Source organism: Mercenaria mercenaria, chromosome 7 (assembly GCF_021730395.1).
Source record: "Mercenaria mercenaria strain notata chromosome 7, MADL_Memer_1, whole genome shotgun sequence".
Taxonomy (NCBI): Eukaryota; Metazoa; Mollusca; class Bivalvia; order Venerida; family Veneridae; genus Mercenaria; species Mercenaria mercenaria.
The window spans coordinates 52,345,269-52,373,028 of NC_069367.1; the positions used below are offsets into that span (position 1 = coordinate 52,345,269).

Consider the following 27,760-nt stretch of genomic DNA (forward strand, 5'->3'; position numbering starts at 1 on the left):
TAAAATGTGTAGATCTATTTAATCATATCTGGATCAAAAATATAATTGCAAAATGCAATATGAAAGTTATGTTTGGTAAATACTTTGGAACTTGTTTTCTGTGTGTTGTCAGGTTGGTCATAAGCTCGACAAGAAAATTGAAAGACGGTTTGTTAAATCTGGGGGCATTGCCCCCAAAAAGTAAAATTAGGAAAGGGCCGGACGTCCAACATCAAATCTGTGGCGTCTGTGGTACACAATTTATATCAAAAACTTTTTTAAATACTTCTGAATAAAATTGAAACATGAGTCAGAAATTTACGAAGTTTGTAACTCACTACTTTATTTAACCCTCTTATTTCATTTGAAATAAAATTTAATTAACGATGATGATGATAAAATTTTAAAAACATATTTACGCATCCTAATAAATCATGATAATGATAGCCAAGCTCATACGATATTATTGGAAATATAATGATCATGTTTACTGATGTCCTCGGCATATCAAATCTAGTTTATTGAAGAATATATGCTCCATTATATGCTGTAGGTTATAAGCTAAATGACGGAAAGCCGTTGTACTATTTATTGTAATTATATTTCAGCTCAGGTGTTACTTTACTCATGTACTTGACAAAAAAGCGCATGGACGTAGACGCTCATGTTAAAAGATGAAGAAAATGATCTTGGAATTCGAAACAAGGAACCAGTACATATTCAAGTAAATTAAACTGGGTATAGGAACATCAATAATCCGTTTAGAATTTGTTTCAAAATGAATTTTGTTTTTGGATTTATTCTGATTGCTGTATCAAGTCGGATTTTGTCATGCAGAAATGACTGCATAACAATAGGTATGTATAAAGCGATATTATTTCTATACACACAATAAATTCTAAGTGTTTGCTAAATTGATAATAATGCTCTTTCGTATTTAATTTTATTAGAATAACCACTACATCAATATGAATATATCTTTGTTTTTAGACGAGTATATTTTTATTTGATTATATTGACCATGGGCTACAAGTATGGGCGGCGGTTACCGCCAAAATTAGTAAATATATAATCCATTCATAAACAAGTCGGTCAGTGCAGTGCATTTCAACGCCGTCTAGTCTAAAACTCCATCCTGTCCAATATATTTGCATTCAACGCATTGTATTTTGAGACCATTCAACTGGATATTTTATAGTCGGTTATTAGATTTAGGATTAATTTAGATGGCGTTGAAATGCACTGCACTGACTGACTTGTTTATGAATGGATTGTATATTTTTTTCATTTTGGCGGTTCCCGCCGCCCATATACAAGTCGTATACTATAGCTGATGATGCCTCAGTGCCCCCGTTCATAACGAATTAATTATTTAAAGTGAAATGTTCAATAACCGACCATAAAATATCCAATTGCATGGTAGTCGATTTGTTATCTTCGGGGGCATTTTTCTTTTTAAATTACGTTCCCTTGACAATAAACATGTGACTGATCTTTCATCATGAAATCAATTTAGTCATTACTGCAAATGTATTTCGATTGGTATTGGTCTGAGACAATATCATGTTCAAATATACTCATCAGAAAAGGACTTCAGGTTTCATACACTCGTAATACAACAATATTAAAATTCAGGTTGATGAGTTAATTCAAGATTTATCTTTAACTTTTAAAAAGACAAGAAATGAAATTTGTTGACTTGTAGTTTAAGTGCCGACTGCTTAAGTAAATAAAGGGGATTAGAACACCGATATGTGTATGGAATAATTTGGTTTGCCCAGGATTCCCGCCTCATTCTTTGCCCGTTTGGTGTAGGCATGATACCATAAATTCGTACGTACATACAATGTTATAGAATGCAACAAATTAATGGTTTATCATTTTCCCCAAAAATGTTTCAGTATTTGTTTATATAAAATGTTTATGTGTGAGACCTCATGAGGCATTTATATCTTATTTACGCTATCTTTCATTGAAAATGGCGTAGTGCGGGTTTGGCATGTCCCAACTTTAAGTTTAACTTAAAGTTACCGACATTTCCAAGAAGATGTCCCAGTTTAAACAGGCTATGTATTCATTCCATATTACATGATATATTTATTGTCTATTGTCTCAAGTCATGTTATTACTCTCTCTCTCTCTCTCTCTCTCTCTCTCTCATCCCCCCCACTCCGGCCCGCTTTAACGCCCCTCTTCATTTTCCTTTGAGTAAGGTTATGTGCCCATCATACAGTATACCGGTCTTTGGTCCCAACTGGTAAATTGCCATTAGCCGTTTCAGTGAGATGCACTATTGTGTTCCTTTTTGTTCCTTTTTCATTATGTATGCGCTTTATTTATATGTATAAGGGTTTTTGTGTGTGTATGGAATTGGTATGTATGTGTATATTTTTGGTTTTATTGTTGTACTGCTTTAGTTTGGGGAGCTTGCAGTTTAGAATTAAATCTTAAGCAGCCTGTCCACTATTCTTTCAACTACAGCTTCTATTTGTGGTGGGTGTTTATTGTGATGTGTAGCTCTGGCTGGGTTTGCTGTCATTAATGCTTGCAAGAAATCTACATTTATCTTTTATTTTTTCTATGAACTACTACATAACAGAAGCTTTTTCATGAAACCGAAGGACTTGCGTTGTTTATTTTCAATTTTATTTATATACCGATCAGTAATATATTTACCTCTCCTAAATTTTATGTTCAACCAAACCATTCATAATGCGGTAAACTTCAATACTGTAAAGGTTAAAAAGTCTCACCATCAGGGATTGGTGGATATTGAAGACGGATTCACCCACCGGTGTATAAGCCATTAGCCTTGTAAGTAACCTGGGGCTACTTGAATAATATAATACATAACTTGTACATGCTGTATATTAGAATGCAATAAATTATTTATTACATTCCACAAAGTGCTTGACTATTTGTAAAATTTGTAAGTGTAGGGCATAATAGTTTCCTAATGTCCAATGTGTTGGTTTCCAAGTGTAAAATTCTATTAAACAATGAAGTCCCTTGAAATATTGATTAGTATTGTCTGTTACATTATTGTGTACTCTGGAGAATTCTAGAGTCACACTAGAAAGTATTGATATTGTCTTTTACTCAACTTCTCAAGCTATCATTTATAAATATTTTTTTTATCATTTATAAATAATTTTTTATAATTGTTCCTGGTCTTGGTAGGAGTTATAGCCCATGGCACAGGTTCAACAGAGATTGAGACGTTTTCAAGGCATGAACAGAAATTTGTGATTGTTAAGCATCTCGTTGATACTACAGAAGTTTTCAATATATTTAGTTCAGGTGAGATCAACATAACAATTGTTTTTTTTTTCATAATTTTATGTACTTACAAACACATGCAGGGGCCTCCGTGGCCGAGTGGTTAAGGTCGCAGACTTCAAATCACTTGCCCCTCATCGATGTGGATTCAAGCCTTACTTGGGGCGTTGAATTCTTCATATGAGGAAGCTATCCAGCTGGCTTACAGAAGGTCGGTGGTTCTACCCAGGTGCCCGCTCGTGATGAAATAATGCACGGAGGGGCACCTGGGGTCTTCCTCCACCATCAAAGCTGGAAAGTCGCCATATGACCTAAAATTGTGTCAGTGCGACGTTAAACCCAACAAAATAAATAAATAAATACAATCGCATGCATAATACATAGTTTTCCGTATTTCAGGATAAATATCTTGGAACTTAATAATTTATACTTAGGCTAGATTTTACTCGACACAAATATTGATTGGAGATAGAAGGCTTTTATTCCTAATGACCCAGCGTGACTCCTGAATAATAGGCGCTGGTGAAACATTATGCTTGTAAGACAGTGAAATGCCCTCTGAATATATTTAAGCACTATTGAGAGAGTTTGATGTTTCATGTTGTTGTCGACATTCCAATCAGTGTAAAAACTGTTGACAGTGAATTGACACCTCCAGGTGATTTTCTCTGTCTACATCACAGGTGTTGATTACACATTCTGCTTTCAGTGATACTGAAATTGTTTTTAAATCCATATACATTTAACTAACCTTGATTTATTTTCTTTTACATTCATATTGTTTTAGTATCAGCAAGGAAATTGGTCAGCATGATTTAAGAATTTTGTGTAGTAAGAGCTTTTAGCAAATACCTCTCACACTAAGAATCTACAACGCTGGCAGGTCTAGTTATGGATAAGAACATATCAATGCCTTCGAACTCGGGACACGTAACCACACAATTTGCTATGATCGATATCAGGCATATTCAATGCCTTGCTTAGATGTTCTTTAATGTCTACTTCAAGATAAGGTAGAGCTATGAACAACACATTAATTGTTTCGATTTTCTGTTGTTGGAATCATAGACCAGAACATCAACATTTTTTTCAGTTTTACTGCGGGGCACCCTTTCCCATGTCGATATATTAGTATTCGATATTTGGAGATTGTAAAATAGTTGCATTAAAAGAAATATGTAAATAAGAAGATTTATAACCATAACTTCTGTAATTTTCTGTGATATTAAACAGAAGCTCCCGCTCTTAATAAAAATTAATCATGAATTCATATTTTAAATCGACTAAGACATATCCAGTTCAATTAATGTACAAATAGCAGTCTACTGTATTTTCTACAATATCATTCTTAATACGAATTCACTATTCGTGTTTTTTATCAAACACTATATAATTGGATAACATAGGACTGTTTCTTATCTCGCTAAAGAGATTATCTCCTTATATATCACATGGTAAAGGTACTGTCCAATGTTTCTGTATACACTCCATTAAAATCCATTAACAAGTAAGTCAAGACTTAATCTTATCCTTAGTAACTTTTCAAGAACATTGGACTAATCTAGAGGAAACATAAGACCCGAGAGGGGAAACCATTATCACAGTATTGTTGCAACTCAGTTTTGTTACTATAATGACTTTTCAAACGGATAAAATCTATGTTTACACTAGGGATGTAAAGATTAATCGGTTATCTGATTAACTGTTACAATGTCTAATAAACGCACTGATATAAGTGTATTAATTTAGAAAAAAAAACAGGTACACTATCCATTTCAGTTCAAAGACTGGACGCAGATACAAATGTAGATGTAATTGCATTGCTCGAATACGATGTTAGCATTTTGAAGATCCCACTTGTTTTGAAGACACACAGAAAGAAACTGATAAAACTTGGAGCCAGATCTAGGAATAAAAAGGTTTTAAATAAGTGTCAATAGTTTGTTGTTATCTGCAGAACGGCTTTATTAGTTAAGATTAGTATGACTGGGTATAATCAGAAGCTGATATATGCCTTTTAGCCGATTGAAAGATCTTTAACTTCGCTAGTAAAACACAAATGTACTTTGAAATAAGTTAAATATATGCTTCAAATCAATCGATAAGTAAATGACTCAGTTGATTTTACTAATAGTAGTTTTGTGGTGATAGAAAAAATTTGGTGGGCCGGTGGTCTAGTGGTAACACACTTGACTGTCAATCCAGAGGTCCGGGGTTCGATTCCCAGTCCAGGCACTGGGAATTTTGAGATACTTTTGAGTGTCACCCACCTAACTAAGAGGCCTGTACTGGTTTTTTCCGGGAAAGACGGCTTCGCGTGTATCGGTGCTATACAAGTTAGCCGGACAGGCCTGTACCTGAAAAGGATTTCCCTCTATCTGTTCTGGGGGCTTTATCTCACTCTATCCCTTTGGTCAGATCGTTCTGTGTCTGTATTTCGCGCCCTGTGCGGCTGCGTTTGCTATATGTAAAGCGCCCTTGAACGTGTTTATCCTGAAAAGGGCGCTATATAAATCGCGTATAATAATAATAATAATAAAAAAATAATAATTTGAATATTCATTATAATAAATTTATATAAATTTTAACGAATGTTTTTAGATTTCGAAGAGAATAAAAGACATGGAGCTACCAAGACATTCAACTGATACAAACGATGGCGGTACTCCTGTTTCTGCATCTGAAGATACCTATTGTTTGACAGATCTTAACATGACAAACACACACGAGTAAACACACCTAAATTACGTTTTGATAGTTTAAGCGTAAAATCACATCAACATTATTTAGGTCATGTAGCTATTGTTTCCATTCAACGGCGAAGAAAGACAAACTAAACTGCCCACTGATTACTTTTTTCAGCACACGTTGTTGTATTAGGCATCTGTTGTTTCAACGCTTGATCCTGGATTTAGCGTCGCATTTGAGTGACTTTTTAGAAAAATGATTCTTTTATTGTCAGCTGAGCGTTTATCAGAGGGTTGTAAATACTAGATCAGCATTGAACATTTTAAAGGAAAACAGGGCCTCCAGTTTTGAGATTTACCTTTATTATAAGATTTTTCTCTGTTCAAATTGCATCTAAGGCTTGAAACTACCAACTGATACCAATATCGACAATATCTAACAGTTTATTTCATTTCTACACACGCAGATACTTTTTCAGATTGGCATATGGACAAATATACTGAATGATGCTCTATCTGTCAAATATGCACGATAAATAAGAGTATCATACTAGAATTCGACTATGCAACATACAGCGGGGTAACATTTCCAATTTCAATCTTTAAAAGATGAGCTAATTTTTCACGTTGGGACAGACGTATAGCCAACGTAGACACAATTAAAGCACAGTTGGCGTTGTGACACTTTGGTCCATTAATCACATTTGTCTCGATATAATTTCGATGACTCTTCAACTTAGATATCTGCATGAATTCAAATCTTGTCGAGCACTTCAACATAATATTTTAAGATGCGTCTACTTTTGAAAAGAAATAAAGTCAAAAACATATTAACAAGCTAGTTAAATGACCCTAAAGTTCAGAAAACTCGAACTATTTTGAAGGAAATGGCTGTTGATAAGTTGCTGTCAAATCCAACATTTGTAATGTCATTAGATAGTTATAAACTATTATGTGCTTTCGTTTGGGGTGAGAAAGGTTTTGGCTTTCGTGGCTGCCTCAGTTCATAACACTTAATCCGAACGCATAGATAAAGTTTCTTATAGTGACGTGTGGATATCTACAAATTCATATTTCAGCGACATAGTCATTTGTGTACAAAAACGCGAGATTTAATACCAAACCTTTTAAAAACTAGTTATCAGATTATTTAACTTGATATCATGAACATCATACAAGTTCAGTAAGCTTTTAAGGCGTCACTATCATCTCTAACGCATTAAAATTACCATGACGATTTCCTTGATGAATTTATTGTACCAGCTTGAAACTGTGTCATTTGATGGCAAAATTGTATGCACACTATTTTAAGAAAACTGGTAATTCTTTATACATGTAAGGCAAATAGTTTTTCTATTTTTGTAACTTGTAAGCATGGTGGTCAATCATATACCGGTCAATCATATTTAAGTCATTATTTGATACTTGTACACGTCGTATCCTTTATTAGATTTATCGAAAGAAGAAAATAGTAGTTTTCTCTTTCGTTTTTTTTTTGGGGGGGGGGGGGGGGGGGGGGGGGGCGAAGGAAGTTTAATTAAATTTTATAATTTTTTTAATTAATCCCCTTAATATATTGAAATTTATAAAGTATAGATTATGTGTATGTACAGTGTGCGTTTAGGACCCATACTGCTTGCATTACCTTTGCATTTAGTGCAGGCATGGCTATTCAAATAACTTTGCATTAAGACTGACCATAACCAGACAACAGGTGCGTTAAAGACCCGTTCCATTAACTTAATGTCAAGGTCACCCTTAAAAGTACATTAACTGACACAATTGTTCGTCTCTAGTCTATGACCTTTGTATTCAAGCAACTAAGCACAAACATTCTACATAACTAGACAATGTGTTGTGGGTAAGACCTACCGGTAGTTCCAAAACTAACAGGTCAAGGTTACCGTTAGAAATCAAACATTTATAGCTTTTGTAGAATTGATAAATATTCAAGTCACTTGTCACAAAGAATCACCATGATATGCTGAGGGTAAGGGCTATACCCCTAGATCAAAGGTAAAGGCCGTAGTTCTAGAGGTCAAATATCTTAATCAACCCATATTGTTTGTTCTATAACTTTTCAATGAGTGAACACTAACATGAATATTCAAATAACTTTGCACAATATTCACTTAATTTTTGCCCATATATCAAAGGTCGAAATCAGACTTAAGGTGATCGAGTTTGTATCAATCTATAATTTCATATACATAGAATGATTTTCAAAATATCTTAGTACAAACGTTTACCATAACAATACTGTAATATTTAATCATTAAAGGTCAACAAGGTATGCACAGTCATATTTATCTGCAAGTTGATAACTTCTGTACTCATTTTCTGTTGTCAAAGAGCTTTTACTCACAGGACTCACACTTCTGTGTCTTGACATCACATAGCGAGAGCATCCGTGTTTCTAGTTTGTCGCTTTGTCTATAAGTAAGAACTTCTTTCATAATTTGCGTATTTAAATGATAATGTGTTCCTTGTTTGTGTGTTTAATTGTTTACACAAGTGATCATCTTCTATTAGCTTTCTATAATATTATAAGCTTATCATAATTTTCTTGATGCATCTTTTTGCCAATTTCTCAATTCTCAGAATTTATTTGTTTAAACAACTATATGCTACGAAATATGCTTCTCTGTCTCATAGATGTACAAGATGGTTTGATTGCTAATCCAAATTATGCATTACTACGTGCAATTTTGATTAATATTTCTTGTTCTTATTTTGCAGGGATAATGTATTATTGAAAATGCCAATACCTCTGGCCATCCGTGCTTTGGTTAAATCCTTGAAGTGGCGCATTATAATTGTATTCTACGAAAGCTCTACAGGTAATTGATCACATACAAATTGATTTCTCTGAGTTAGTTAATATATTATCGACCTGCCTTTTACAAAGTTTCAGATGTATGTCCTCTAAGGATTAAAACTAATCTATCTGCCTGAGATACGTCTTTCCATAAAGCATTGGCAATTAATAGACCACTTTTTACCACTTTTTTACTGCAAATACAAATTATGTATGCATTTATCTTTAAAGCAATCATTTTTGTTTTCTGAAAAAACTGTCAGTACTCTATTATTTCGGACTATAATAATTGCAGTGTTATCTTCAGACAGACATCTTACATAAATCCCTGATACAACCATTCGTAGCAATTTTAAAATCTAAATATAAGCTTGTGGTATTTACCGTTAGTCCAGTCATTGACAAATAGGTTATAGGGACAATACATGTTTCTTGCGAATTAGCTTTAATCTGCCCTGGTGATCTTTGCTGACAACGACGGGCTTATCACAAAATACGAGTAACGACACTATTCTAGCATAAAAAATATCACACCGAAGCATTTTCAGGCAATGGATTTATAATTCCAGAATATGTTTTAAATTAACATTCTAGTTTTTCAAGGAAACAGTCAACATGTTTAAGATATCTATAGCCGCTTCTACTGATAAACGACACAATTAAAACATTTATTCAGTTTTTCCTTACAACATACACTTCGTATTTTCCTTTTTAGCAAAAAATATAATAAGCCTAATTATGCATATATTTTAAATCTGTGGAAATAGGTAACAAAATTTACAAGAACAGTAGTTTTACATACGAGTTATATCGAGTATGAAAAAGTATTCTGAGTACGAACCAGTTGGTCATTTAAGAAATTTAATAAAAACCTAACCGATTAACACTTCCCGGCAGCGGTAATATGATTCCTTAAAGTAACTGCACAAATTTCGTGCAATTTTGTTTTTTCGCGAATTCGACGAAAAACTCAATACCTTCTTTATCTGACGTCATAAATGTTCACATTGCTAGTGCAGCTCTGTGTTAGAGCGAGTGAGTAAGTTGGGTTTTACAGCGAATCGACACAAAATGGTCATGTAGCGCCAAGAAGAAGCCATATTGCAAACGCCAACTGAAAAGCATAAACATTTATGTAAAAATGTAAAACATACCTAAAACATCCATGTAAAAATGCAAAGCACACTGCATAATGTAAAGCATATCTAAAATAATCCGTGTAAAAATGTAAAGCATATCTAAAATCAGTTATGTGAAAATGTATACACGTATGTGTTAAAGTATCAGCTGCAAACATAATAATATTGCAAAAGATGTAAAAAAAAATACGAAATGTTAGTTTTTTGATAAATTCCTATCTGCTTTAAAAACGATAAAATATTTCCGACTGAAACGTTTTCAAATAACTTATTCAAAGATTGAACGTCAAAATAAGTACTGCGTTGTGTAGCAACGTCCACACAGTCGATTAAAATATGTTTAATAGTTAGCGGTGTTTGACATGGTACACATTCGGGTTGATCTTCTTTATTCAAAAGATAAGAATGAGTCAAACGGGTATCACCTATTCGACAGCGGGAAATAACAATTTCCTCCCTGCGAACAGATCTGTTCCCTTGGTTCCATTCCCCTAGAGTAGGTTTGATATCATGAAGTTTATTGAATGAAGCATTGTTCCATGACGATTGCAATTTAGATAAAATGTATTTGTTTATATTAGGCCTAAGATCGGTATGTGGTAATTTCAAATTAGATTGTGATAATGACAGGGTTTTCTTTGCTGCAATATCAGCATCCACGTTTCCATGAATACCAACATGACTGGGAATCCAACAAAATATGATAGACTTTTTTAAAGATTGTTCATGAACCCTGAGAAGAATATTTTGAATGAATGGATTTTCCATATTTCGGTTAAGAATTAACTGTAAAACAGAAAGCGAGTCGGAAAAGATAATAAATTTTTCTTCACTATTTTTGATATAAAATGTAGAGCTAAATCAATAGCTTTGGCTCCGGCTGAAAATATTGTTGCATTATTTGGCAAACGCAATTTTGACTGATGAAGGAGGCTGACAGCAGCACAACCAACCTTTAATTCCTCTTTTGAACCGTCTGTGTAAATTGCAAAATAGTCCTTGTAAATTGACTTGATTTCATGATATTTGGACTTGAATATTTCAGGGTTTGTTTTAGACTTTCTAAAGGCAGTTTTCAAATCTAAAAGAACTGTAGGGGCATGAAGGGTCCATGGTGGTGTATCTTGAATTTAATTTTCTTTAATACCATCGAATTTAAAGTCAGTTTCATTCATAGAAGATTTTATGCGAAATCCAAACGGTTTGATTTGTTTTTTGTTTCTCCTATGAATCGGAGTACTTTGGTTTAAAAATAATTTTATGATCAGGATTAGTTTTGTTGGCAACCACTCTTAAAGCATATGGCAAAGAAAGTTTTTCTCGGCGTGCATAAAGAGAGGGTTCGTTTGCTTCAGCATATAAGCTTTCAACTGGCGATGTTCGGAATGCACCAAGTGCAATACGAAGACCTTTATTATGGATAGTATCTAACATTTGTACATAAGCTTGCTGAACCATAAACAATACAACCGTAATCTAGCTTAGATGTAATTAAAACCCTATAAAGACTTAATAAAACCTTGCGATCGGCTCCCAAATCAGTATTTGAAATTACCTTTAAAAGTTTCAATGACTTCAGACATTTGGCTTTCAAGAATGCGGCACAAAGGAAAGCTTTTTTATCAAAGATAACACCAAGAACTTTTGCTTCGTCAACATCGGGTATTTTTGTACTATTTAGAAAAAGCTTAGGGTCACAATGATGTTTCCGTAATTGACAAAAGTGGACATACTGTGTTTTCGATTGGAAAAATTTAAACCCATTTTCCATGGCGCAAGTTTGAACTTTATTCAAACACTGTTGTAATTGGCGTTCAATCGTACGCATATTTTTTGAACGATAACATATCAAAAAATCGTCAACATATAATGGACAGTCTGTCACTGGTAACAAACATTTCACAATATTATTAATTTTGATGCTAAAAAGTGTGACAGATAAAAATGAACCTTGTGGAACTCCCTGTTCTTACTCAAAAGAGTCAGAAAGGGTATCACCAACACGTACTTTAAAACTTCGATCAGATACAAATTGTGATATAAATGTTGGCAGACGACCTTTTAAACCTATGTCGTTAAGATCATTCATAATACCATATTTCCATGTAGTGTCATAGGCTTTTTTCTAAATCGAAAAAGACTATAGCTTTATGGTTGTAAATAAAATAGCAGAACAAAGTATGAACTGGATGATACAGAAAACGTTTTTTTATGACAAAAGTCAAGACGTGTATACTCGATGTTCTTCCGTGCAAGATTAAATGTTTGACTCCAGCAAAGATTTGAAATGAAAAAATAATTTAACAGCAAGTAATTTGCCTTGTTTATTTATATTATTTTTTCTTTCGAAAATACATACCTTGAATCTTGAAAGAAACTCGTTCTATGCAAAACTTAACGTTAATGACATATGCACAGGAAAAAGTGGTCTTACTCAGAAGGCAATTTCGTTCTATACGATATTATAAGATTATTTCACTGGTTGTAGGTACAGATAGGAATTTCTGGCCTCGAGGGATACCGTTTAGGCGGTAAAGAAAGGCTCTTACCGAGTTGCTGTGCAAACAGTTACCCGAGAGCCGGATATTCCCATCTGCACCTATAACAAATGATAGAATCTTTTTCTTTCATACCATTTTCAAACTAGAGATGCTTTTGAGAAAAGCGCATGTGTCGCACAACTGCCCCTATGAAAAATGTCTAGTGTCTCTAGATGGCTTAGACGAGTGGATCCAATCAGTAATTCAAGGGCCATAAATCAAAAGTGTCTGGGCGGATTTGGCTAATTATCGAACTTGGCTAAGGTCTTATGGCCAAACACATTTTATTCAGGTTTGGTGAAGATCGGAGGAGAAATGTTCGACTTAGAGAGCGGACAAGAGTAAAAAGGCACATTTTTCAGTAATTCAAGGGCCGTATCTCCAAACTGCCTGGACTTGGCTAGTTATCGAACTTGGCCGAGGTCTCATGGTCAAACACATTTTGTTCAAGTTTGGTGAAGATCGGATGAGAAATGTTCCATTTAGAGTGCGGACAAGAGTAAAAAGGCCGATTTTTCGATAATTCAAGGGCCGTAACTCCAAAATGTGTACCAATTTGGCTAGTTATCAAACTTGGCCGGGGTCTCATGGTCAAACACATTTTGTACAAGTTTAGTGACAATCGGATGAGAAATGTTCGACTTAGAGTGCGGACAAGCTTTGTGACAGACAGACAGACACACACACACACACAGACTGGAGTAAATCAATATGTCTCCCAAACCACTGTGTGGTGGGAGACATAATAATAATGATAAAAATAAAATCAATAGAACGGGTTTCTTTTTAGATCTATTTCTGTAGCAGCGTATTTAAACAAAGCGCGGGAAACCAAACGTCCGTACACAGGAAAGACGTCATGCCGTTTCAAAGACAAATAAGAATGTTTAGTTTAGGTTTTGTCAGTTGTAGCGTAACGTTATGAATTTTTGATAAAATAATGTTTTTTGAATCGAGAAATATACTATCAGGAGAAAAGGTCAAGCTATTGGATTTTATTCCAGTTTTTGAAATAAATTGTAAATTACTTCATATATCTTCTACATATATGTAGTTCATATAATACGTCATTTACAGGACGAGAGTCATCTTACACCCCGGGGTTTAAGATGGATTTTTCCAGCACCGGTGTAACAGCCATGTTTTCCCCAAGTCAGTTGTTCACCGGGGAAAAAAACAAACCGACTGATTTTTTCACCGGGGAAAAAATCAACCAGTTGGTTTCCCCGTCCCCCTCCTGGTTGGTTCCCCCTTCATTTTTGTATACAAAAGGGGAGAACAATCCAACCAGCTGTTTTTTTTTCTCTCTCTTGTTTATGCACAAAATCTAGTGGAAAAAAAACAACCAGGGGTGGGAGAAAAGGCAAAATGGTTTGTTTTTTCTCCCTTGTTTATGCACAAAAACTAGGAAGGGGGGAACAACCAGGGGGAAGAAAAAAACGACAGTTTTTTCTCCCTTGTTTATGCGCAAAAACTACGGGGGGGCGGGGGGTGGAGAACAACCAGAGGAGAGAAAGAACCAACCAGTTTTTTCTCCCTTGTTTATGCACAAAAACTAGGTGGTGGGGTAAAGAACAGCCCGGGGGTGACCAACCGGTTGTTTTTTCTCCCTTGTTTATGCACAAAACTGGGGGGGGGGGGGGGGGGACCACCAGGGCGGGGGAAACCAACCAGTTGATTTTTCCCCGGGGAAGAAATTAACCGGTAGGTTTATTCCCCGGGGAAAACTGACTGGGGATAAATCTGACCGTTACACCGGTAACAGTACCGGAAATCCCCATCTGGTATGCAAGAACAATAATTCCATACAGAATGGCAACTAAAATAAATGTAAATGCTTACTGATTTCTTACACAGTTTTAGTGCCTGATCTGTTCCTCCGTCACTAGTAATAGTGTTAAATTCATTATCCATCTGTAGTGAAATAATGCTGGATTTAGGAAATAATAAATAATAATAACTATGATCGTTTCTTTAACAGAACTGGAAGTAACGGCTCTAGTCGATGGTCTATCAAAGGATGGTGTTCTTTTTGCTATGTACAACACTGATCATGTAACGGATATGCATAATGTTTTACAAGACATTTACCGAGCAAAGGGGGCAGCGAACAAAGAGATTGATGTGATCATCGTATGCAAGCTTTTCAATACGAAGACAATTCTGAAGACTGTAAGCAAACTTAAGTCATCACGTGTCTTTCAAATTCAAATAGTGGTGGATTATTTTAAATGAAACATATGTGTAGAAGATGAATTTATCTCAGGGATTATTATAAAAAGCGGAATTATTCCTCAAAGTTAGAAAAGATTACTTATACCATTTAAACTTAATTAAATCTCTATACATACATTGCTGTTTAAGCATAATAGTTTACAAACGCACACATTTTTATTAAGCTTAAAACGATTGCGTGCGACCTATTTACATCCATCTTTCAAAGTTTGCAAAAGGTCAATATTTTAGCCTTTTTAGAAGAACATTTTTGTCGATCATAGTAGATTTTATTATTCTTAGGCAAACAATTTCGACTCATTACATAATGAGAAAACTGTGTTGAAAATGTTCTCAAGATGGTTGGTTGTGTTATACGATTACACTCAAAGTGATTCAAAGGCACTTCAAGAATCTGCGAACGACCTTGACAACATTGCGATATTAGCAGTTCCAGAACTACGAAACATTGACATAGATGTAAGGCATATAATTATATAAATGCACAGTCACAATGATAAATAGTAATCAGCAACGTTCTTAGTTTTTTATACAGCGTTACCTCATTTCGAAAGATATTTTTAAATTAGCGTTTCTTTAGTTTTAATTAATTTGTTTGTTCAATAATTTTTAAGACACATGTATTGATATATTATATTCAGATGGTGATCAAAAGCATTTTAAAGAACTTACTGTTGTCTTATTGAATAATTATATTGGTCTTTTCAATTAAAAAAAAGTAAAACGGATAGCTCTATATGAGCCGCGCCATGAGAAAACCAACATAGTGGCTTTGCTACCAGCATGGATCCAGACCAGCCTGCGCATCCGCGCAGTCTTGACAGGATCCATGTTGTTCGCTTTCAAAGCCTATTGTAATTAGAGAAACTGTTAGCGAACAGCATGGATCCTGACCAGACGGCGCGGATGAGCAGGCTGGTCTGGATCCATGCTGGTCGCAAAGCCACTATGTTGGTTTTCTCATGGCACGGCTCTTATATGTTTCTTTTTTAGCTCATGAATAAAATATCAAGAAACCTAAAACAGTAATTATCTCAGGTGACCAGAATAAAAGACCAAAATAACCAACTTACAACTAACCATTTTATATAGTTATTCCTTTATAATAGTTAAATTGCCATACCATTTTTATCATCATGTACGTATCACCAGAACAACTTTTTCTTAAAGGTCTTCTATAGAGGCATCGGTTCCACTGTACTTGACATTCAAAGAGAAGAGGTGGGAGCCGGTGAGGACAATACTGAATTTAAAAGGGAATTCATTAACAGACTTCAGGAGGTTGGCTGAAAATTTTATATGTTATAACAGTACAAATCGCGTTTTAGATTACAAAGAATCAAATTGGGTAATTAATTAAAAGTCGAACCAAAATGAGCTGAATTCAGTAATGAAATAAAAGGGAACCCGCCTATTAAGTTTAGCGATATTTGGATCTTGCATGTAGTACTAGTAGAATAAACATAGTCAGGGATTAAATTTCATTATTAATTTATTTAAACTACTACATGTACATATATTATTAGTTTTGCGGTCTTTTTTGCATAGTTTCAAGAAAACAGAAAGTTATATTCACCTGAATTTTAATCATTCCACCACTCTGATAGGAGTTCAACGGTTCTACTTCAGAGAATAGCTATTTACGTTTGTCCTACCAAACGGACATTTTTTTAAATGATTTGGTCTTGTGTACTTAGTGTTGGTGTTAAGGCATTGCTAATTGCAAATTAAGTTAATAAAAATCATCATTTTTCAATATGTTTCAATACTTAATTGTTGGCGTTTTACAAGTTTACTTATTATATAAGAGCGACAGTGAATACAAACATTCAGATGTCGTTTGAACGCCAAATGAATCAAAGAGTAATTCAAAAATCTGGTAATAATTAGTCCGCTTACCATTAATAAAAAATATGATCCCGCCATAGATCTAACAAACATATCTAATCATATATTTTATGTTCTTCCTTAGAATGCACGTTCCTGGAATCCTACCAGTAAATGCCAAGGGTACCGCATTGACACATTGCTTTGGAGAAAGACCGGCAGAGAATTCAGCCCTGTCGGCTATGCTGATCTCAACGGCAATGTTGTTGTCAGCGCGAACATCTTTCCAAACACAAAATATGGATATAACAAGAGATCGTTTCTTGTATCTACACTGCCGGTAATTGATGCAAGCATTCGTCATTCATAGTGTATTGTATTTTGTAAAGAATTAAATCGTAAAAATATGTACATTTGTGGTGAGTTAGTTAACTTTTTTTTTCAACTAAACCTGTTCATTGTGAAGAAAGGAATCGTAATAGATATTTAGAAAGATATACGCAGATTTCAGAAAAAGTATGCCTTAGATACATTTTTATAGAAAATTAGTTTCTGCTCCAAATGTAATGTGTACAACAACAGATCATTTTAAACATTATGTCTTCTCAGGCCAATGTCTGGATTTTGTTTTGAAAGTTATTGTTACATTGCCATTGTCTTTTAAAATAAAATAAAAAATAAAATTATTTACAAAAGCGCAGTAAAATGTGAGTACGCTGGTTATGAGGTGAATGCTTTATCTTCTTCGCTTGAAGTAAACAACTCTAAGATTGTTTCTTTTATCTTTCATTTTACAGTACTCGCCATTTGTCGTGAAACGAAAGGTTAACAACTCCTACATATATGAAGGATTTTGTATGGATTTGTTAAAAGAGTTGGCGAGCAAGCTGAATTTTACGTAAATATTTGAGCCGCACCGTGAGAAAACCAACATAATGCGTTTCCGCGCAGTCTGGTCAGGATCAATGCTGTTCGCTTTCAAAGCCTATTGCAATTAGAGAAACTGTTAGCGAACAGGATGGATCTGCCCAGACTGCCCGGATGCACTATGTTGGATTTCTCATGGTTAACAGTATGTTGAGTTTGGGTAACCTTTTGCAGCCGACACGATATATGTCCCAAACAAAATAATATCACATTCGTTCAGAATAGTAGGACAGTCTTTAGAAGCAAATGGTAAAAGGCCATGACCTCATCTGTTTGACTGCTGACGTCTCGCCTCACAGTTAAGGCTTGCACAAGGTTTTAAATATAACATGCGGATACAATGATACACGATTTATGTTCATTTCGAAAAAAAAAGCAGTTGTCAATTTAACTTTTTAAAAATCGAAAACTGGATAATTGACTTTAAGACACTTAATATCATTTTAAAGACAATTACTCATTCACATTATGGAACATGTGCTTTGAGCTACATATAGCTGATATTTGAAAAATTGTATTTTATGTAGATATAACTTGACTGAGCCAGCAGATAGAAAATGGGGAAGTTTAAGCAATTCCGTGAATGTAACATTCAATGGTCTTGTTGGACAACTGCAGCGAGAGGTTTGCTACTGTTATTCATTATAATAGTGCATATATTAAAGTGATTTATATTTAAATGAGTGAACATAATACATGTATTAAGTTGCTATATGCATTTTCATTTTGTTCCAAAAAAGGATTTAAGCTATATTTATAGTATTGCCTATGTTGTGTCAAAATGTAGTGGCAATCCTTAAGAAAAAATTCATAATTTCGCAGTGTCAGATGTCCATGTATCAAACATATTAAAACTGTGTACCAAACGTTTGTATTGACGAACTTTATTTCTCCATTTCAACGTAACAGGTAGTAAAATTACAGAGGAAGATTCTAAGCAAAGTTTAACCAGATATCATAAGTTTGAACATATCAGTAATACTAAAAGTGTTTCTCAAAGACTTAGAGACCTACGATGCTAAAGCATAGCAAAATAATAATGTTATGATTACAGAACGATTATCTGCAGTATGAATTTGCTCGAGTAGAATTTACCAGGTCTGGATCCCACAAGGTGCTTGCGCCGAGTGTGATCCGGCCTTGTCAAAATGCCTCATTGACGATACTATTTAAGTGACCCTTATATTGTATACATATACCTATTTCTAGTGTTATATCAGGCTGAATGGCTTTACTTTTAGTAAATAAGACTGAAAACCTTATGATGCAAGTAACGTTGGGACGCAATTATTACGTCATTTTGGCGTCAACAAGCAATAGCTTGAAAACGTTACCTGTCGTATAGGAGATGAATACAAGGTTTTGTATTATTTCGTCAATGCATGATATATCTTAGACAAACACTTCGTAGGTATATTATACAATTATTGCCTTTTGGTGAGGTCGATGTGTGAATTTATTGACCTGATATAAGCGATATCGACCAAGGGCGCAGCCCGAGGTTGATATGGCTTTTATCAGACCGATAAATCCACATATCGACCGGACTTAAAAGGCAGCTATTGTTTTATTATTAAATCCAGCCAACTCATTAAGTATAAACATTAAATACAAATTTCTGCAGCCTTTGGTCATTTTTCGTGGTAAATTGTGTACGACGTCGCATTGGTTTGACGTCAAACCGTGATGATGTCACAGTTGGCAGTCAATATTTGTTTTTGGCTCCACCTTCGAGTCATTATGACTATTTATCATTGATCATGTGACTACATCTAGACCAATAGAAAGGACTTTTAATAATAAATAAAACTATTGCCAATGATACATGTACACCTAGAAATTACGATGCCTTTATAAACAACTGCCCTATGTCCAAAAGACCCTTATCGAGGAATGCTCTTAAGGTATTGGACCCGTAATAGAGCAACTCCTTTTTGAAAAGTATTCAATTCCTACCATAAACCTGCTTTGACTGCAATTTTCAGAGATGCATAGGTTCAAGCCCCACTGGGACCAAATTTTTTTTCCATATTTTCCTTTTTTCTAGTATGTTTTTACTTATTTGAAGACTTATTATGGATATATTGTACAAAAGTGGAAAATTTTCATTTTATAAGCGATTTCTTGCTGTTCAAAGTGCATTTACCTCTGAATCAGGAGGGGTAGAGTTAGACATCTTTAAAATACTAAGTTACATGCGGTAAAAGTTCTCTATTTTGTCTTTATTCTTTAGATTACATATTGTGGAAGAAATGCAGAAAGGTTTTACTTCTGCCCCAGGTTATTTTCGAATGAAGTGAGCAAAATTCGAAATAGACCCACAGGATTCGATCTTAATTTATTTTAATGTTGGAGTTAGAATTCTGTCTCATTAAATCTGTTTACTTGAGGCATCCTAGAAAAAATGATTTTTACAATTTTATTTTTGTGTTAAACTTTTATAATTGTCTAACAATAGTCTGATGTTTCTTTAATCAAAATTAATGCTGTAAAGAATACTCTGCAAACGTTTTAGATAGTGGCCATCACATTGAAATTTGTCTCTATTTGAGCTTGAGGAAATACCATAAATTATACAAAATTTACAAAAAAACGGCACGGTAAAGTAAAAATCTGCAACACAGTGCGAAACATGGTCAATTTAAAAATATTCCAAGCAAATGCCATTTTTTTTAAACATTACTATTAGGGGCCCAGTACCTTAATTCACTTAAACAGATGCAAAAGCACCTATAAATTAATATCGTATTTTTTTTTCAAATTCAATTTTAGAAAAATTGAAATAAAGGTTTTAAAAGCTTTAAATGGTTTTTATTCAGAAATGAGGCAAAAAAAAAAGCACAAGTTAAATTTTGTAGTCGATTTACTCAAATGCTAAGTGTGATAGATAGAGTTTTTCTCAATACATGGGAGGTAATCAAATTTGGGAAATTGATACAATATTACATGTTATACAAATATTTTTCCATCAATGTTTAACTGTGCCTCAGTGTGTGAAAGTTAATCTATAGCTTTTTGTCTTAAAGTAAAGCTAGACAGCTTTAAAGGAATACTACCACATTCATTTCAGGAAGTAGATATCGTTGCTTCGGCCATATCAGTGCAAGCAGAGAGAGACCCAGTGATGGATTTTAGTTATCCTTACTACTACGGATATACTACAGTGCTGGTGAAGAAACCAGACGTCAATGCTACAAAATGGAAAACGTTGATAGATCCTTTCAAATGGGAAGTTCTTCTGGCAATAGGTATTTTGGTTTTTAACAGAAAATCCATAATTATCCGACAATGTATACCCTTTATTAAATATCGAACAGTCAGAACCCATTAAGATAAATGTTAATTGGTGCATATTTATTTGTAGATTCTGTAGACGAAGCAAAAACATGAAGCATTTAAGCGAAACTTTCTTTATTTTGTATGCCAGAACAAAGATTCTGAAATAATGTCAAACGAATTTACTTTACTATCTTATTTTCTATTTAACAGTCGCGTCTTTGGTGATAGTTACAATTCTAGTATTTCTCATTGAGAAGTACAATCCATTCTATGAGGTTTCTAAGCATGCTGAAAATAGACTTGAAAATGGTGGTCTTCATACATGGCACAGTTCCTTTTGGTATGTCTTTGGAGCATTACTATGTCAAGGTATGTTGAATTATAGTAACGTTTTTGAGCAACTTCTAGATATAAGTTAACAACTTATAATTCATATTATTTGTAGCAATGTGATGTTATGGTTCATATCATGGAAGGTTTAATAATAACGTGTTTTATAATACTGTGTATACTCGTTGGTTCCTGATGATGTTGTGTTGGGTAACAATTTACCATGGTTTATTAAAAAAAGAACATCTTTACATGACATTTTTTGATATCCTGCGATATAAAGTAGTGTATTGATAAAACCCGTGGGTTTTCAGCGATTTAAAGTCATAATACACTCGTTGGTATCCGACGACGTAACATAGTGTTATAAGACACACTTATCCGGCGATTTAGGGTAGCTGGCTTGTCTTACAACAACCATCCACAAAATTGTTCACATGATGTACCGTTCATTCGTTTATCATTCTTATCCGCAAAATCTTTGTATTTTCTTTCAATTGTTTGTCACTTAATTGTACTTAGTGTCATTGCTTTCGTTTATTCTCTTCTTACATTTACGTGTGTACATATTATATGACAATTCTGTCACATAAATTGTTTCTTGACTTAATTTGATTATTTTTTTTTTTTTATATGTCTACCGCAAGTATAGTCTAGATTTCAAATTTATATGATGTGTTGTTTTCAGATTCATACAGACATAATACGAGCATGGGTCAAAAGTAATCCACTCAGTCGGTATATGACAGCCGTATTTTTAACAGAGTACAATATAACGCTTGCACTATTCCCGTTTGTAAATAGCTTTCAATCGCACGTATTAAACTATCTTAACACAATATCTCGCTACAATCACATTTGCCAACCTTCGTAGACGGTTTAGCAAATGGTTTGAAAATTAACAAAATGCGAACGAATTTAGTCGTTACATTAAGACTTCCGCTTCACTCGAAGAGGTTCAAAGGACTTTATGCTGAGTATATGTGCTATTTATGTAGTAATGAAATGTCTTTCCAAGTTTGGGAGAGGTTAGAACATAATTTGTGCAGGCTGGAGTCTGTCAAAACGCTAAACTGCTCGACTAGTCTGCAATAGTCAAGTATGTTGAAAATCATACAAAGTACTTTCTGACGCAAGATATACTTCTCAGCAGATTGCGGACATGGTTTGCATTTCAAAAGCATCTGTGTTGCGCATTCTGTGAAATATTTTGAAATTGAACAAGAAAAGTGCTAGGTGGGTCCTGCATTTGCTCACTGATGAGCAAAAACGCACGCGCATTAAGATGGCGCGCAAGCTTTTGAAAAGGTTTCCAAGATACGATCAAAAAACATTTATGAATGTAGTAACAGGTAATGAGTCTTGGATACATTTCTTCGAACCGCATCAAAAAGTTAGTAACCGAGTATGGCTCCCCAAAATGCCAGAAGGCCTTGCATTGCCAAACGGTTTGCAAGGTTATGTATGCCATATTTTTCACTACTAAAGGTCTCGCCATCCAGGTTCCTGTACCTAAAGGCAAGTCAATGAATGCCAATTTTTACAAGAAAAAAGTTCTTAAAAAGCTTCTCGAGTATTTCCAGAAACGTCGACCAAAGACGGGTATCCGAGGCATCTATTTGTTACATGACAACGCCTCGAGTCACAAGGCTGGGATGGTGAATGAACAGGGAGTATATGTTCTAGAACACCCACCCTATTCTCCGGATCTAGCCTCCTGTGACTTTTTTCATTTTTCCTCATCTCGAGAAAAAGCTTGCAGGCAGAAAATATACATCCCGCCAAAGGTTGGGGGCCGCCATATTTAACCTCATTAGTAATATACCTGAAAAAGACTATCAGAAAGCTTTTAAGGATTGGATTAAAAGATTGAGACGTTGTGTATCTGTCAAAGGAGATAACTTAAAAGGTTTGAAATAAAGAATTTCTTAATCCAACCTTTAGTTGTCATTTAACACCATTGGGTGCATTACTTTTGATCCCACCCTCGTAGCAATATATTTGCTTAAGTTTGTGAATTTAATCAAACGCTTTCCCGTACTGTTCTTCACACAAAAGTTTTAGTTTTTTTGTATAGATTACAAATAATATTAAACCATGTCTTTCACTTCACTGTAAAGGATAGAATTCTTAAATGATAGTGTTAGAGCAACGTATGTTAGACTGGTAAGAGTCACCTTATGCTATTAGACTGGCAATAGTCGCTTTCTGTTCGTATCTTTATAACTATTTATTATTATTATTGTTGTTGTTATTGTTATTGTTATTATCATTATAAGAAACCCGGTATCCGATCACATATTTAATAATACACATATCCTTACGGCTTATTTTTTGTTTTATTCATTATAATGATATACAATTAATGCACTGGTGGAGACAAACTGTTGTACACTGTCAGTCCGTCAGACTTCATATTTGATCAATAGATGGAGAACCGTTTGACATAGAACCTTCGAACTTCATGGGGGTGATAGGGAGTAAAGAGTAAATTTATATTGGGGTCATTCCTTTAGAGGTCATGGTCACAGGGGAGAGAACATAGGAAACTTGAGAAACACTTGACCCAGAGCGTTCAAACTTTATGGGAAGTTGGACATGCCGAATAGATGATCCCTGTTGCATTGTAGTCAAAAAGTCAACCGACAGTGTCTCTTTTACTTTCGCTCCTGTCCCTTATTGACTTCTTGTAAATTACTGCTATGCTTTTGGGGAAACATGTGTTTTGTACAACAGCATTTTCTAGTTTTAAAAATGTCGTGGATTCTAGTTGCTTCTCTATTGTTAAGTTTCCTTGGAAAATATAGGGTACTAGAGTTGTAAACATAAAATGTAATCAAAATGATTGTATGACTAAAACTATACATGTAATTAAAATATGAACGATACGAAAAGTAAATGAACTACGACTTTTATGTCGTGTTATTGGTACTGTTTAGTTTCTGAACATGAGCATTTCGGCCTGGGTGGTTCCAATTCTCCCGCTTTTATAGCTTTGGGTATTGTATAATCACCCCTTGGATATGGCGCCTGCTTTTTAATTTTGTCTTTTGGCAGTTCCTGTGATATGCAGACTCCATAACCTCAGATCCCCTTTCTAAATTCCAGTTTGTTTAGGTCTGCTCATTGTTTTCTCATTTAGGGCAAACCCATTATTTTAACTGGGCACCATACGCCGCTTTTCATGGAATTACACACTAGTGTAGCATTGAAGGTTCCATGTGCACCGCCGTATGAACACATTTGCGGATGTCTCTAAATTGTTTTTTGTATTTTTAACATGTGTAAATGTTGAGTTCTGCTCAACCCGGGGCTAGAGGGCATGGACGGTAGCATGCATTTCCACTACCGTCCATGAACAGGCTCAATCAAACCGAACCTGCAACATTTTCGTTTTTGTTGTGTTGAGCGACCTGTGGAGTTTCCACTTTTTCTATTCATTAGCCATTACGTTATTAGCCATTACGTTTATAATTATTACATCGATAACAATGTTTCTAACAAAATGTTTCAGGTGGTGTACATTTACCAGAATCAACAGCTGGGCGAACTCTGATTAGTTGTTGGTGGTTAACGTGTATTATAATTGTTGGCACATACTGTGGAAATCTCATTGCCTTTCTGACAGTGACCAAAGAAAAGCCACCTTTCAATACTCTACAAGAAATGAATGAATTAAAGGGTACCTATAAATGGGGAACGATTGGCGGAACCGTTTGGGAGTCGATGTTTCCAGTTAGGCACTAACCTTTACGTTTTACTGTCATAATAAACAAAACATAAAATACGTTTGTATATATAATAATTTTCATTGTTTTATTGTCTTAAGTAATTTTAATGTCTCTGTTGATTGTAACTTGTACATGTGCATAACACCATCTATTTGCTTTCATTTCTCTTCGACAAGGCTGTTTAATTTTATATTGGGTTATAACATTTAAACCTACACTTTATATTAGAAAGTAAGTAAAGCAGGGTATAAGATTATATTCAAGTAACTCCATTGATTACATTTTAGCTTTAATCAGTTTATCATAACTAAATATTTATCATTGTAGAACTCCAGCAACCCGACATTCAGAGCAATGGGAGAGGCATTTATAGAGTTCAACAAAACTGACCCGACTATTTTGCACCACAGCCCTGTTTATCATGTTGAAAGGGTGAAAAAAGGAAAATATGCGTGGATAGGTATGAATTGATACGCAGTATTTTGTTTTGGTTTTTAATTGCTTGCAGGCTTATAAAGAAATAGACTTTTCGCCTTAGACACAGCTATAACTGGCAGCTGTTTGTTTGTTTGATTAGGGTTTAACTCCCGTTTTCAACAGTATTTCAGTCATGTAACGTCGGGCAATTAACCTAACCAGTGTTCCTGGATTCTGTACCAGTACAAACCTGTTCTCAGCAAGTAACTTTCAACTTTCCCACGTGAATCAGAGGTGGAGGACAAATGATTTCAGACACAATATTTTTTATCAAATCGTCACGGAGAACATATGCCTCGCCCAGTGCTCGAACTCGCTACCCCGAGATCCGTAGATCTGCGCTCTCCCCATTGAGCAAAGCGGGCGGGCAAAAGTCGCATCGTATTTATACTCAAATTTGTTATCATCTTATTGTCCTTTTGGATGGAACGTAGGATCGATCGTTTTCAAAATAATGTAATCCCGAATAATAGGCTTGTGCTAGGGTGCGTGAGACATATTGTAAAATTATAATTACCACTCGTGAACATTATCGATCGAAGCGAGGCTGAGATCATTTTGTTTGGTTGCAACCAAAACAAAAATCGACAATTCAATCATACTTATAAAACATTACTACAGTCAATATAGTTACGTTGTAAGCAGTTTCCTTTAAATTCTGTTAAACATTTTTGTGTTGTAAGCCAGAAAAATTGTTGTATCAATTTGAGTATATTATATTTCACCGTATCAACAGGTATCTCTTGACTTCGAACAGAAACTCTTTGAAGTTGACCAGAACCATTTTCTGATATTGTCAGATTGTCAGAATTGAATTGTATGCTACGTTTTAACTCTATTTCTAAATTCGTCAGGATGACTGAGAGCATTTTATTATGACTGTTTATTATTATTATTGTTTTCGTTATTTCAAGGGGATAAAACATACATGGAAATTGCAATGGCAACAGAATGCAGTCTTATGACCATCAAGGAAGAATTTATGCCTCTAAAATACGTGCTTGGGTTCAAGAACAACTCTTCTCATGCATCAATTTTCTCAGATCAGTAAGGATTTCATACGCGTTTGTCTTTAATTAAATCTATTATCCAAAACGATTCTTAATAAACAAAAAAAGCAAAGATTAAAGTGCCTGTTTGATTTTCCGACATAAACAGAGCATTTATCTAGAACACGATTTTTACGTTTGCTTTGGAAACTTTGAAATTTGCCTTTCTTTGTCATTTACACATTGTTAATATAGATCAAGGAATTCATACTCTTCGTAAAGAAGAACTTCTGTTTTGCTTACAAAAACAGTATATTGACTGTGTGAAAATTCTCATTTTTTTTCTGAAAATGTTACAAAGACGTCACGTTTGTATTTCAGAATATTAAAAATACACGAAGGAGGTTTATTCCAAATATGGAAACGGAAGTGGTGGCCTAAGTCAAGTTTTTGCGCGGGAAATTCAATAACAGAAGCAAAACCGATTTCTCTAATGGACGTTCAAAGTGCGTTTTATGTTTGTTTACTTGGAGTTTTCTTAGGTTTAACTGCCTTTTTGATTGAAATAATATTGCATAAGTACCAATTGTTTGTGCAAAAAATGAGAAACAAGGCCAAAAGTGACACACAGAACACAGTAATATTAAAAAAAACGTCATTTAATGGCATTAAAATAAGTATGGAATGTAGACAAACTCGGCTGTGAAGGTTAAACAAGCAAATACTGATTGCAGGACAAAATGTTCGCATACATACTTCGTTATATACCAGACTGATAACTAAAGACACACGTTTCATTTCTGTTTTTGTTTGCTTTCCGTTTAAGAGTACTATGTGTTTGATTTTCATGAAAATGTTTTTAATATTCGAGCCAGAATTTCATTTACATAATATGTTGACAGCCATGATAATGAGTTAAAAGTTGCTATTCTCCTTTTAATTGTGTTTTCATATCAGAAAAAGTACCCTTTGCTTATATTGATTTTGATTAGTCAATACTTAATATGAAATGATCAATAGCACAGGTATCTTTTCTTATATTACTTTCAAGTAAATTTATGTTTTGTTACGAAATAAATTCTTTTAATTTCGGTGGGTATTTGTCCTGCCTAATTTTATAATTTCACGTCTCACTGTTACCCGTTTAACTTTATAATAGAGTTATTTTAACACCAGCTTGATCTGGGATAATGTATTCGGCTCGGATGGATTTTTTCAGACCGGATCACTTGAAGCGCGTTTGAGCCAACATTCCAGAATTATAATCTAGCGCGCCATTATAACACATATCTTATTATTTGTATCGGCGCGTTGAGTGTTGGCATGCTGGCGCTTTTCAAAAGAACAGCAAAACCGAACGAAATTGGAGAAATCAGCTACATTCCGCCGCCAGAACAAGGGAAGATTTGTAGATATATCTTAAAGGTTGCGTCTTGTGCAAAGTTCCCTATTGTGCCAATGTAGCTTGTCGTTTAAATAATATTGGTCTTTTAAAGATTAATTCTCTAAGGAGACAGCAAAGA

At 34.6% G+C, this 27,760-nt stretch overlaps 1 protein-coding gene across 1 annotated transcript; it reads left to right on the plus strand.

The window, feature by feature from the left end:
* Positions 1–545: 545 nt before the first annotated feature.
* LOC123554162 (glutamate receptor 2-like) lies at positions 546–27,328 on the plus strand. The gene is made up of 17 exons (XM_045344102.2): positions 546–836; positions 3,160–3,279; positions 5,038–5,177; positions 5,860–5,987; positions 8,685–8,785; positions 14,424–14,614; positions 14,960–15,136; positions 15,848–15,958; positions 16,650–16,844; positions 17,302–17,402; positions 17,959–18,055; positions 20,502–20,679; positions 20,921–21,079; positions 24,555–24,775; positions 25,099–25,231; positions 26,163–26,295; positions 26,619–27,328. The coding sequence occupies exons 1-17, from the start codon at positions 758–760 to the stop codon at positions 26,941–26,943; spliced, it is 2,589 nt and encodes an 862-aa protein (XP_045200037.2). The 5' UTR covers positions 546–757; the 3' UTR covers positions 26,944–27,328.
* Positions 27,329–27,760: the final 432 nt, after the last annotated feature.

Coding starts and splice junctions, on each gene's coding strand:
- LOC123554162 (XM_045344102.2), top strand. CDS start 758: ATGAATTTTGTTTTTGGATTTATTCTGATTGCTGTATCAAGTCGGATT. Junction 5,988..8,684: donor AACATGACAAACACACACGA/GTAAACACACCT, acceptor CTTATTTTGCAG/GGATAATGTATTATTGAAAA. Junction 24,776..25,098: donor TTTGGGAGTCGATGTTTCCA/GTTAGGCACTAA, acceptor TTATCATTGTAG/AACTCCAGCAACCCGACATT.